Source organism: Strix aluco, chromosome 1, assembly GCF_031877795.1.
Source record: "Strix aluco isolate bStrAlu1 chromosome 1, bStrAlu1.hap1, whole genome shotgun sequence".
Taxonomy (NCBI): Eukaryota; Metazoa; Chordata; class Aves; order Strigiformes; family Strigidae; genus Strix; species Strix aluco.
In genome coordinates, this window is record NC_133931.1 from 119,872,763 (window position 1) to 119,886,209 (window position 13,447).

At 36.6% G+C, this 13,447-nt stretch overlaps 1 protein-coding gene across 14 annotated transcripts in view; it reads left to right on the forward strand.

Moving 5' to 3' along the window:
* Positions 1-13,447, forward strand: part of ARHGAP12 (Rho GTPase activating protein 12) — an 81,206-nt gene that overhangs the window by 33,683 nt on the left and 34,076 nt on the right. For 10 of the 14 annotated variants that reach the window (XR_012624174.1, XM_074832837.1, XM_074832870.1 and 7 more), the window contains 3 exons: positions 747-1,010; positions 8,171-8,311; positions 9,923-10,003. Coding sequence is in view for 13 of the 14 variants with exons in the window: in XM_074832837.1 (XP_074688938.1) it covers positions 747-1,010; positions 8,171-8,311; positions 9,923-10,003 (486 nt within the window). In the remaining variant the exon portion in view is untranslated. The remainder of the gene's footprint in view (positions 1-746; positions 1,011-8,170; positions 8,312-9,922; positions 10,004-13,447) is intronic. The other 4 variants (XM_074832878.1, XM_074832887.1, XM_074832818.1 and 1 more) reach the window with 1 other exon arrangement.

Sequence of the window (13,447 nt, forward strand, 5' to 3'; positions counted from 1 at the left end):
AGTGTTTTGTTTCCTTGCAGATATTTGTTGTTCTACTTGTGTGCATATATAGGAATAAAACGTATATCCACTTAATTTCTATAAGAAGAGAGTGGTAATCAGAACACTCAGTGGTATTGCTTGTAATGTTTTTAAATAAGCATCTGTTTGGAAAGGCATACAGGTAAACTGTCCAGGTGTTTTCCAGAGTTTCTTAGTCACAACACTGTGCTCATCTTTCCAGCTGAACTGTCTGTTTAGATCTCGCTGAGAAGATAAAAGTAGTACTTTACATTCACCATCATCTGTATTAGCAGTGGGGGGAAAAGGTTAGGCAAAGATGGTTCCCCAACAAGCAGCATCTCAGAAATGCTATGTTTTGTCTTGAACAAGATCATATTATTTACAGTATGAGCAATACTTGAACTGTAAAGCTTAAGTTTTTCAACAAGGCAAGCATATAACTATTTTGATGACGATTCCAGTGTATTTCAAATCCACTGTAAGACATAATTATCAGCTGTCATCTGGAGAAATGCTGAAAAATTGTTTCAGTATTACATAAGTACAGCTTGTGATATCTACCTTATAGTTTACAACCTAATGTTTTCACGCCCCAGCATCTTGTGGCTGCCCTTTTTGCTTTTGTACATAACAACTAAAAAGGGAGTTTGTTGGTTTGTTTCACTGCTGTAATATATTCTGATTTATAAGGGAGCATTCTAAAATTCATTTGCTCTTTAACAATGCATTTCTTCTCTCAATAGCCAACTACTCCACCAAGCCAAGGGAGGCCTGATTCACCAGTTTATGCTAATTTACAAGAACTGAAAATATCTCAGTCTGCACTTCCTCCACTACCTACAAGTGCTCCAGTCCAAATAAATGGGGAATGGGAAACCCATAAAGATACAACAGGACGCTGTTATTACTACAACAGAGGATCACAAGAACGAACCTGGAAACCTCCGCGGTGGGCCCGAGATGCAAGCATTAATAAAGGGGATTCCCAGAGCCATGCAGATCATGAGGTAGTTCCTTCTGAGATCACAAGCAATGAGATTGTAATGCAAATGAATCCTGTTTTGCTATGGAATTTGGCATCTGAGTTTCAAGGTGTCAAGGAGTGTCTTCATTTGGTTTTTTGGTCATGTGTCTTCGTATGAAGTAGGAAACAATTTGGGTCTTCAATCGCTTTTGTGTACATGATCTGTGTACAAGAGTAGTAAGTTGTAAAAATGCCTTACAGTCCCTCAGCAGGTATTGCAGCTTTTCTTTTAAAGGTGAAGGAAAACTAAGATATTTTGAAACTAATAGGACTGTAAATGATAATAGAGTAAGACAACCATTGTAACTTCTCTGACATGGAGTGCGTTCTCTCTTTCCCAGTGTATCTGATGCATTTTTGGTGGAGAAGTGGGGGGGAAAAGAGGGGGAGCGTGACAGTGCTTCTAGAAGCAGGATTTATGGGGATGCGTTGAAAAAGGCAAGGGGAATTATTTTTATCAATATCAGTTAAATACACAGTAAAACAAAGGCAGGAGATATAAAGGTGTTTGCTACTGCTTGGTTAATACTGTGGCAGTAAATTTAAATATGAGATATTTTTCTGATAAAGGAAAATATTTTCGTAGAGAGAAGTTAAGATGGATTTACAGATTAAGATGGATGTAGAGAACTCCAGAGTTCTGGAGTCAAAACCGGTCTTAATATGGAGTTCCACAACACTTTCCACCCACATCAAAAATACTGGCATAATTGAAGCTTCTATCTAATTAAAATGTATTGATTTTTATTTTAGAACTTACATTAATATATACTATTAATAGTTCTATATATTCTGTGATGCTTTAAAAATGTTTATTTTTTTAAAAAGGGGCAAATGTGACTTCAGACTCAAATTCGTGAATTCTTAAAGAGGTGGAATAATCATAGTGAATATAAAACCAAGTTTAGCTGGATAACTTGTTGCAGCATTTTATTTAACCATTTGCTTAGGAGATTTGAATTTACATACTTGTGAGTGATTTCTGCCTTGGATAGCTGTAGAAGAAGCTAGGAGAAAGGGCAGCTGAAGGAGCAATATCTTGTTATCAAATTGTATTAACTTTGAGAAAATCCTTTTCTTCATTCTGTGAATAATATCTTAGAGAACAGAAGATGAGAACGTTAAAGGTACCATGGTAGAAACTCTGCCTAGCTAAGTGTCTAGGTCCAAGGGTAGCAAATGCTGATGGGGGGGGAGGAAATCCATCCTTGGTTTTGTCAAATAGCCACAGGAGCTTTTGGCTAGATTACATTCAGGCCTTAAACATATTCTTTTGATATATAAATGGATTTTTTTCATTAGATAGACCTTTTGCTTTTGCAAAACCTCTTATCAAAGCTTTGCTGCAGACCTTGCTCAAGAGAGTTTAAGCTTACCATGAAGTTATTTATGTTAAAAGATGATTTGGGCCAATATTTGAGGCGCAGATATATTCTGCATGGCCAGTTGCTAGGGAGAGCCAGACAGTGGTGTGTGTTTATCTGAACTACAGTGGTTCAGATAAAGCAAAGGAATAATTGGGAGATGGATATTACTATTTAAATATGCTTAAAATAGTGCTCTTGTGTTCAAACAGTACTTAGGTTAATCAGTTTCCTGACTGAAAGAAAGCAAACATTTATCAAGAAATCTTCTGCATGTTTCACTTTTATATACTTTTCAAATGTGTATAGTTTAGGTGGATTTCTTCCAAAGCCTATTGCAATGTTTAGTTTTAAAATTTAATTGTGGGCTGCTCAAAAAATTATAGATTGCTGGAAGCCCTGTTGTAGAAGTGTACCTCTGGGATGGTAGTGCAAAAAACAGGAGAGAAAGGAAAAAGGCACCCTTTCAGTGCCTTTGGTGATGACCTTCATAGCAGCAGTGACATCAGCAAGCATTTAAACAGCCAAAAAGGCTGTGAATGTTTTCTACCTAGGTTTTAGTAAAGCCTTTGACAGTTTCCCCACAGCATTCTCCTGGAGAAACTGGCTGCTCATGGCTTGGATGGGTGTTATGCTTTGCCGGGTAAAATCTGGCTGGGTGGCTGAGCCCAAAGAACTGTGGTGAAGGGAGTTAAATCCTGTTGGAGGCTGGTCACAAGTGGTGTTCCCCAGGGCTCAGCACTGGGGCCAGTTCTGTTTAATGTCTTTATCAATGATCTGGACAAGGGGATCAAGTGCACCCTCAGTAAGTTTGCAGATGACACCAAGTTGGGCGGGAGTGTTGATCTGCTTGAGGGTAGGAAGGCTCTACAGAGGGATCTGGATGGGCTGGAGTGATGGGCCGAGGCCAGCTGTATGAGGTTCAGCAAGGCTGAGTGCTGGGTCCTGCACTTGGGTCACAACAACCCCATGCAACGCCACAGGCCTGGGGAAGAGTGGCTGGAAAGCTGCCTGGCAGAAAAGGACATGGGGTCAGGTTGGTTGACAGCCGGCTGAATATGAGCCAGCCGTGTGCCCAGGTGGCCAGAAAGGACAATGGCATCCTGGCTTGTATCAGAAATAGTGTGGCTGTTAGTATAGGACTAGGGAAGTGATCATCCCCCTGTACTCGGCACTGGTGAGGCCGCACCTTGAATAGTGTGTTCAGTTTTGGACCCCTCACTATGAGAAAGACATTGAGGTGCTGAAGTGTGTTCAAACAAGGGCAGCGAAGCTGGTGAAGGGTCTAGAGAACAAGTCCTGTGAGAGCAGCTGAGAGAGCTGGGGTTGTTTAGTCTGGAGAAAAGGAGGCTTGTGGGAGACGTTACTGTTTTACAACTACCTGAAAGGAGGCTGTAGCGAGGTGGGTGTTGGCCTCTCCTTCCAAGTAACAAGTGATAGGACAAGAGTAAATGGCCTCAAGTTGTGCCAGGGGAGGTTCAGATTGGGTATTAGGAAAAACTTCTTCACCAAAAGGGTTGTCAAGCATTGGAACAGGCTGCCCAGGGAAGTGGTGGAGTCACCATCCCTGGAGGTATTTAGAAATGTGTAGATGTGCTTAGGGAAACGGTTTAGTGGTGGACTTGGCAGTGCTATGTTAATGGATGGACTCAATCTTAAAGGTTTTTTCCAACCTAAATGATTCTGTGATTCTATGAAACTTTCTTGACACAAGCTAGTGGCAGCAACAGGTAAACTAGAGAAGTGTTTGTGGCTGTCACTTTGGTATCTCTGATGATGGTCTATTAATTTCTCTCTGGCTGTCCTTTTGCTGGATAAGACTCTTTAGTCTGCATAAGGTGATTTTTTTTTTTGAGTAGTAGCTCTTCTTGTAGTAAGTGTAACTGTTTTTCTGTTATCTTCTTTCTTTTCATGGAAGAACAATAATTCTTTCTCCCCCATCTGCAAATGATCTCTTTGACTTACTCATACTTCTGTACCATGACTTCACAACATGATTGCATGTTCAGAAAATTTGATGTTTTAATTTTTTTATTACTCATAACTTACTTCAAGCATCAAAAATAAACAAACTGAGCTATCACAGATTGGCCTTCAGATAGTTCTATCTATCATGTTTTCAGTCTTTGTAAGACCAATGGATGATACATGTTTTGATTAATTTTTAACTAGACACAAGTTTATATTTCCAGTAGCGCAAGTTCCTTAAGTAATTTGTGTCCTCTAACTTGGTTATCAAAGTTTGAGTCCTGGGAGATACACGTTGCAAGGTCATATCAATCCACTTTTCAGCAGCCATGTGTTGATTTTGAAGCTGCCTTTTTTTCTCCTTTTTTTTTTTTTGTTTTGTTCTGCATTTGGGAACGTACTTCATACTCCACTGTTCATGTTCACCTCTTTGTTTATGACCTCTGAATACTTAAACAAAAATACTTAGAGTAAAGGTTGAGATCTGAGCCTAAACTACAGCAAAATCCCAAATTTTGTCTGATTATGAAGACTTAGAGCAAATATGTCTTAATTAGTAAAAAAAAAAGATTTAATTTATTATAATGAAGTTAAGTTGGCTTTTACACACTAGTCTGAGTTATGTTCATTCCCTTTAGATTCAGTAGTAAAGGAGCATATGGAGGAAGGTTAAATGCTGGTTGTATCTCTACTGATTTGTCTTCGGAGGAGCTTGTATCGTATCGTATTAGGTAGCAAAATGGCAAGGTGACCTAAAAACTTTGAATATTCATATATTCTAATATAGGTGTAATATATTAGAACATGAAATAGCTTATAGTTGGTCTTAGAAATTTGTGATTAGCAAATTGAATTTTATTTGATAATTAAGAAGGGGCAAAACTGTATGTAACTTGTCAAAGAAGTTGGTAGTAGATGTGGAACAAAGAAAACAGTTGTAAGTTATGGCAGTTATTTGAATGGGGTCGGGGGAAGCAGTGAAGTCCTATTGACAAGGCCTCTAGGAAAGTGTATAAGACTTTGGAATTATAGATAAAATTTATCAGAAGTAGTGACTTGTTAATGTATTTGAGGAAGGAGTGCTTAACAGTAACTGGAAGAAATTTGTTAGATAGTAAAGGGATTTAATTAAGGTGGACTGTAGAAGGAATGAGATGTTGTCATATCAGAGAAAGACAAACCTCTAATACCTAGCTAGAAGACCATAATGTGAAGTAGAGACCAACAAATTAAACCATCAAGCTGCAGAAGAGCAACAGGATTTCATTTAAATGGAAAACTACATTTAAGACATGTGGCAAGATGCAATTTAATTCTGGTTTTTATTTCAAAATAAAGGGTAATAAAGGGATACTAGCTTCTTTAGTTAGTATGCTTTCTTATTATTTTGATTTTTAGAAGTAGAAGTAACTTTCAAAACTAGACTGGTTAAGTGATAGAAGAGAGACCGTAACTGTTCCTTTTTTTTATTAAATGCATGGTGATGAACTGGTCTCTGCCCTTAAGAATCTTCCATGTAGACGAAAAAAACCCCAGGAAAGACAGTAGAAGCTACGATGTGGGGGTCCTTTTCTGTAATTTACTTTAGTGTCACAGCAAAGTTCTTACAAGGTGTAAGGTTGGACAGCTGTCTGCTTAAGATGGCTTTATTTAAGTGTGATAGAGTGTAATTGGGAATGGGACTCTTTAGGAAAAAGCATGGCTGATTCGTAAAAAAACATATAGGCAGTTAATACTGAAAAAGTGTTGAAAGTTTAACTGAAAGTGGCTGAACGTGGTTTGACCGGTGTTCTCTAACCCCTGTTGATGCACCTTTAGCAGTTGTTCCTACTAGCTGAGGGACAAGGGAATGCTTTGGCTTGGTAAACTTTGTTACAAAGTCAGGAATTGTGTTTAAGTTTAGGTCTGCAAAGGTATGTGAGACTAGTTAAGCCCTGAAGCATCAAGACTGTTACTATATGAGCATCTTCCAGATAGACACATTAACAGACATTCTTACTGAACAACAGTGTTTTTTCTAGGAGGATTTTCATTTTTTAAGTCTTCCATTTACAGGTTTTACATGTGTACAGTGTTTCCTCAGTATCAGGAGTTGCTTGGAAGAGGCAAATACAAATGCATTATGTTACTAGGTCATAACTGCTGTTAATAGTAATAATAGAAATGTCCAAAATCTACCACTTTGAACGTATGTCAATGCATTTAATATTTAACCATTAAAATATAATATAAAATTAAATATGTGTGATACAATATAGATATCTTCTAAAACAGCAGTTCAGATGGGGCCAATAGCACTCTTATCAACTCCTGAGTCTTAATTCTTCAAGTGTAAAAATAGGACTAAAGATTTTTTTATTCCACCAGTGGTTAGAAATTGGCACTTCAGAATTTCGTATTACCCCACATGCAAGCGAGGTGGCATTGTTTAATCCATAGTTTACATGCTTTTATTCTGTAGGCTGTAGAGGATGCTTACATTTTTTTCATGTTACTTTACTAATGACCTGAAAATTTCCCATGGGTTTTGCTGTGCTCGGTAAGCTGGCTCATGTCAGTGTAGGGAGTTTGTGTCACACAAGTGGTAAGGTACTCGGAAGGTAACACCAAAAACCTATGTAATAATAATTCGGAAATGTCACTAAACACATAGTGTCTAAAAAACCACTGGCTTTTAAAAACTGATGAGTTTCTGATACCTGGATTTTTTTGGTAAGATTTAAGTTTTTCAGGAGAGTTTGTTTTTTTTAGTTTAAAATTGAAATTCTGCCTTTCTCCTGCTTTTTAGTTTTCCTCAAAACCCTTATACTTGTGTTATTGAACCTTAGCCTATATTTAGCTATCGTAATTTCTGAACAGCAGGATGTATTCCCTCTTAGGTGTTATGCTTCCTAATAGCTGAGGATCCAAGCTAGTGTGAAAGGGAATCTGCACTGAATTCCTCAGGAGACTCTGGCATAGAGATATTGTTGTGGGAGATGAATGCAGGGAGGTTTTTCTTTAACGCATGGAATGGGTGCTTTGAATAATACTACAATATGTTAGCAAGGAGACGAGCAAGGTGTACGAGGGAACAGAGATTGTTTGACGTGCGTGTGCAAAATCTTTCTTCTACTTTACCTGTCAAACTTGTTCCTTACATTATAATTCACTTCTGCCTTCAGAAAATAATCTTACACCTCAGCTAGTTGTGCAAAATAGAAAGCCTTGGTTTTGCATTGTTCATTGTCACACTCAGAGTTGGAAAGAGGAGAGTGGAAATTCCTAATATTGTAGGATGCATTGCACAAGTACTGTAAAGTGCTGGGACCTACAAAGGTGCAAGTGGAGTTTCAAGTTGTCCTTAATGATTATTGTGCTTCCAGATACTATTTGGGAAGGGAAGAAAAGGATTTAGGTATGAAAGTTGGGATGTTGCCAGAAAACCAAGGTAGCAGTTCTCCCAAGTGTTTTGAGGCAATGCAGATAGCTAACTCTCTTCATCATTCAGAAATGTAAAGTTGTGGAAATAAAATTTAGAGTGGAAAAAAAATTGGAGTTTAAATAAGTAGCTGAAATCTGGTATAGTAGAAGTTTAAAAAAAATTGTATCAGTATAAACCAGTTGTTCTGAAAGTACTCTGAATTGCCTAGCAATTACCGAATATTTCTGTGCTGTAAAAATGCATCTCTTATTCTCTGATGTAAGATATAAAAATGTGAACTCCCTGCATTTATTATTATTCTCTTTCTAGTGAAATAATCTTTGATCTTTCAGATTTTAAAGCACTTTCCTTCTCAAAACTGCCTTGTATGTTTCTGACTACTTGTAGCATCTTTCATCAGAAGAAAACGACCACAGTTCTTGTTACAGCCAGTCAGATAGTCAGTATGGTTCTCCTCCAAAGGGTTGGTCAGAAGAGTTGGATGAACATGGTCAAACCTTATATACCAATGACTATACTAATGAAAAGGTACTTTTTCCTTCTTCTCATCACATGTTCTAAATCTTTTCCACTAATTCACTGTTAGAAATGCAGATTTCGTTTCTAGAAGTGAAAAGCATACCAAAGCTGTATCTACTTTTGTTTTTAAATACGCATGAAACTTTAGCAACTGAACTGCCTTTTTAAAAAATTTTTTGTATGTTCTTTACTATTTAGGAAAAGTGTTCTTATTTCCAGTTGGGTATCAGATTATATTAAATGAACATACCATGTATAATTTTTTAATTCCTGCCCTCCCCCATTCTCTTGGTTACACTTCAGGAGTGAACTTCATACCAGTATAATGTTTTTCTTACTGTCTTTTAGGAGGTGTTCTTGCTAAGTAAGCCTTCCAGTTAAGATGGTTTCAAGCTGAAAATAATGCTGCTTTATCAGTTTCATCCTTTACTTTACTAGAGATGTTCAGTACTGATTTCAGATGCTGTAGTTTAATTAAGAAGTTTGTCTACGATATCAGCAGATTTATGTTCTATTCTAATTATTTAATTGCTACTGACAACTTACTGTGATTCTGGGCATGTCATAAAAATGTCTCCCACATAAGATTAATGACCATATTTGTTTATATTTGTAAAGCAGTCCATTTTTTTAATTGTTCACTAAAGTTGCATTTTGTTTTTCTTAACTTCAAAAAGTATTCATTGAAACAGCAGTTTGCTTATTGTATTATAGCGCTACCTCTTTTCCACTTGATGTATGCAAGTTTTTTTTGAAAGAAGTTTTTAAATAATTGAGTTGTATGTCAGCTTTGGAATTTTATCCTGCTTAATCTATTTCTGCTAACCATCTGTAGAACACATACCTGTGATTTGGCAAATAGGCAAACTTTTTTTTAATTGCACTGGGATTGATAGAAAACAGGGTTTCCTATCACAAACAGTTTATTGTAAGGCAGTCTTGTGAAACCTGCTTGACCCAAAAGCCTTGCTGTGAGTGTTTTTGTGCATATTTTTTGTGTGATCTTCTTGTAGACTTTTGTTCATTACAATTCTTTACTTTCTGTATAACTAGTAACAGCAGTTGGCATAGCTTTACCTCTTTGATTGTGGGAGTTGCTTATAGAGGTTACAGAAATTGTATTATATTCTTCATGATTAGGAACTGCATCTCATGTTCCTGTTGATGTTTTAAAAATGGAGTTGTTCAACAAGTGCAATTATCCCTTAAATTATCAGCAGTTGCTGGCTGAGCTGTAATTCTGTAATTTTATGTATAAAATCCTTACGTAGATCTGATGCAAAGATTGTGCTTCCTTAAACTGACGCCATAATGTTGGCAAGAGTGAGATATGCCAACTTCAGAAATATGTTTATCGCAATCTCTTGTGTGATATTGCAGGACTATTTTCTGAGGAGTTACAGAAGGAAAAAGTATCAGTGAACCTAATTCAGGAAGCTGAAAACCATGTTGCTCTCATTGCTAACTAACCTTGGTTAGTTAATGGAGGTTGTGTGCTAGACACTGCTGAAGTGGATGGCACTTCATTAAAAATTTACTTTAAATCCCAAGTATCAGAGATTTACTGTGTTATGACTGTCACTCTGATTACATTTTCTGTCATCACATTTCTTTCTGCAGTGGATAAAACACGCAGATGAACAAGGCAGACCATACTACTACAGTGCCGATGGTTCCCGATCAGAATGGGAGTTACCTAAGGTGAGTGACCTAAAAAAAAAACTTTGACAACTTGAGGCTTTTCCAGCCTCCTCAATAAATGTTCTATGGGGCCTTTAATGGGAGTTATTCACAACAAGAGGACATATATATTGCACTTTGTTATTTCTTGCATTTTTGTGGAATTTCTGATTGTGAAGAGAAAAAAATATACTCAAGGACATGAAAAATAGATCTATGTAACTATTCAGATGTCAAAAGAAGATCATCTATCTCAGCTGAACTGAGCTTTTCATGTAAGGCAGCAGAATAATATCTGTGATTTGGCTGTGATAAAGGAAACCTCTATAGGAAAAAAGAAATTTTTTTGCTACAAAATGTTCCAGAGAAACTGTAGTATATATTTACTACCCTCCAAATATATGCTTATACAGACAGGTGTTGAAAAACAAACGTTTCAGCAGAGTTCTGTGGTATCTTTGAGAACAGTTTTATCAGAAGTGTGTTCAGGTATTTATTAATCTTGTAGTGAAAACAGAAATTTGTAGGAAACTGACAGAGCTAGGGATACTTGGTAGTCTGAGGATGTACCTAATACTATTTAATTCTCATTTTCACTTTGAAAAACTATAGGACATTCGTAATAATGGTGTAGTTGTATAAGTCTTTCCTGCTATTAGGATATTTGTTCAATCCTACATAGTAAGGTGACCATAAAAAAGTCTCACCTAAGAAGGAGCATGTTTCTCAATCATTGTTTCATCAGTCCAAAAATTGGTGTCCTAGGTCACTTCCACTTAGAAAGGAGCAACCTTAGTAGAGAGTGCTTTCATAATGTTTGTGAGAAAATATTTACACTGAAATTTATGAATGAAGCTTAAACTAGATTGTTTTGTTATGTTGGTAAAAGAACTTGTATCTGAGTCACTGAAGAGTTGAGTTAGCTTTGTGAACTTTCCCATGTTGGTCTGACGTGTTAGATAAATTTTGTAACGTACATAAACCTAACAATATAATCTGTAACTATAGGTTTTAAAAGATACTTAGCTATTGATTAGCTATTAGATTAATTAGTAGTCTGAAAATCTGCTAGACCAGATTTTACCAGAAGCAATTGTTAGTTCAGTATGTATAATTGAAGTTAATTTTGGGGAATAATGTCTTGGGCACTTCATTCTATGACTTCTGCAATGCAGAAAGTTTTGACTGTGAAGAAGTAGCTTTTCACTAAAATAGATAGGGTTTGGATTAGCAAATTAAATTTGGCTTTAATCCAACTATAATAAATCAGAAAGATAATCCAGAACTGTTACCAGAGGCGTATTAGCATAAATAGTTGGGATTTAGTGTTTGTGTGTTTGTTAGTGCATGATATTCTAGTGGTTCTAAATGAACATCTGAGCTCCATTGTATTTATAGCTACGTACAGAATGAAACATAGCCTCTCTTTCTGAGTTTGTGATCTGATAATATTTTCAAATCATCATGTATTGCTGTTACAAATTTTCCTTGGAAATTATTTCTCATGAGCCATTTGGGCAGAATGTACTCTTTAGTTCCTTCTTGAAACTAGTAAATGTGGGTAGCAGCAAATGTAAGGTTTACAGAAGTAAATGAGCGATTGACTCTTGGATTCACAATCCAAGAAATTTTTCAGCCAAAGATTTAGCTAGTTCCTGTAACTATATATCTGAAGAACATACAGCAGAAATGTTACACTTGTGAGTAATTGAATGATTGACCATTAGTCTCTTGAAAATCTTGCTGAAGATGGTTCCAGAAGTGTTTAGGAACAAATGAATTGGAAAGACAACATAGACTGCAGAACTGCTATGAAGAAAAATAATCTATATTGAAAACTAGCATGAGTGGTGGGAGAAAACAATAGAAAGACTTCATCATTGTAACTCTTGTTTATATGAAAATTAAGTTACTAGGGAAGAAACCCTACTCTTGGCCATTTTTTTTTTTCCCCAGTGTATTTACTTCAAATATTGCCTTCCAAAATTTGTTGTGAAATAAAGTGATGGAATAGCATAGTCATGTAGTGCTGTTAAACCAGAAAAAGAAGAGAATCCTTTTGTTACATGGTTCTTTATAATCTGGACTTCATTAGATCTAAAAATCTGGAGGTTTCTGGAGATAGTACATTAGCTGAGAAAATGCTATAACATTAAAAATCTTCACTGTTATAGCATTAGCTGTAAATGTGAACATTCTTGGGAATAACACTTCCAGTATTCTGGTATGTGTGAAAAATTATGAGGGGGTATGATGGGGAGGGAGGGCAGTTACAAAACAGATTACTTCAGACAGTCTCACAGAAAACCTTCCAGTCATGTATATTTAAATAACATATAGGATAGCTGAATGCCTCTGGCTAAAGATGAGTCTCAGATGGAGTAGCTTTGACAACTGCTGAAAAGTCTTAATAAGGCTCCCCGTGAGTGTGACCCAGCTTTTTGCAGTGGAAGAGAACAACATCCTGAATTTTTCTTTAAAATGGGTAATAATATTTAACCATAATTAGTATGACGTCTCACAAAAGACTTTGAGTTTTCTCCTACGCTTATGCATTCTGCTGCATTCAGTTGTTGGTTCTTGCAATTATTGGGGTGGAAGAAGAAGAAGAAATAAACCAGCAAATAAATTCATTCCTTCCTAGGTCGCTATGATAAAATGTTTATTTTGTGTGTAGTGAATGAATAGTACCTAAATTGTGTTGAGAAAGGCTACAATCCTATTCCAGAAACATAGTTTTCTAGTACGAGTTTTATAATTTAAGCAAATGAGAAATCTGTATTATGGGGGGAGACGGGAGTGAAATTGATCTCAGGGAATGAGAACTCTCTGATTTCTAAAGTTTAAAAAAGGTAGTTTTCCTCGCTTCGTCATATTGATAATTATGTAATAAATATTGAATAAGTAGCTCAAAGGGAAGCTGGAGAGGACAACCTAATAAAAATTTTTGAGACTAGCAGTCTCTCAGATCTTCAAAATGCGTTCCTAGGCTGATAGCTGGCATAACAACATGAGTAGACTTTGAAAGAAAATGCATCTGCTATAAATAAGCCTCTGGAGTGAACTCAGTTTTGGTGTTAATATTTACAGACTGTGATATTGAAATTATACTTTCTCATCTCAGAAGTTCCTGCAGCATTAGCTCCCCTTGCTGTATCCACAGAGGAAGCACTAAGTAGAGTAGCTTCGTTTTTGGCAGTCTTAATAGACCAGCAGACTGCTAATTCACTCTGTGCATTGTCAATGTCAAGTATGAGCTCCGGGGCCTCAATTCTGATACTCAGGTGAATGATTTTCCTGCTGGAGACCTGAACGCTGTCAAACAGAGCATGCTATGTGAAAAATTAAAACAAAACATGATGCAGGTAATATGAGAAAGATACTATGCAATCAAATGCTGAAAGAAAACAAATATGAGAACATGTAAATAAGGCCTGGTTGCCTTACGGTAAATTTGTCTTGTTC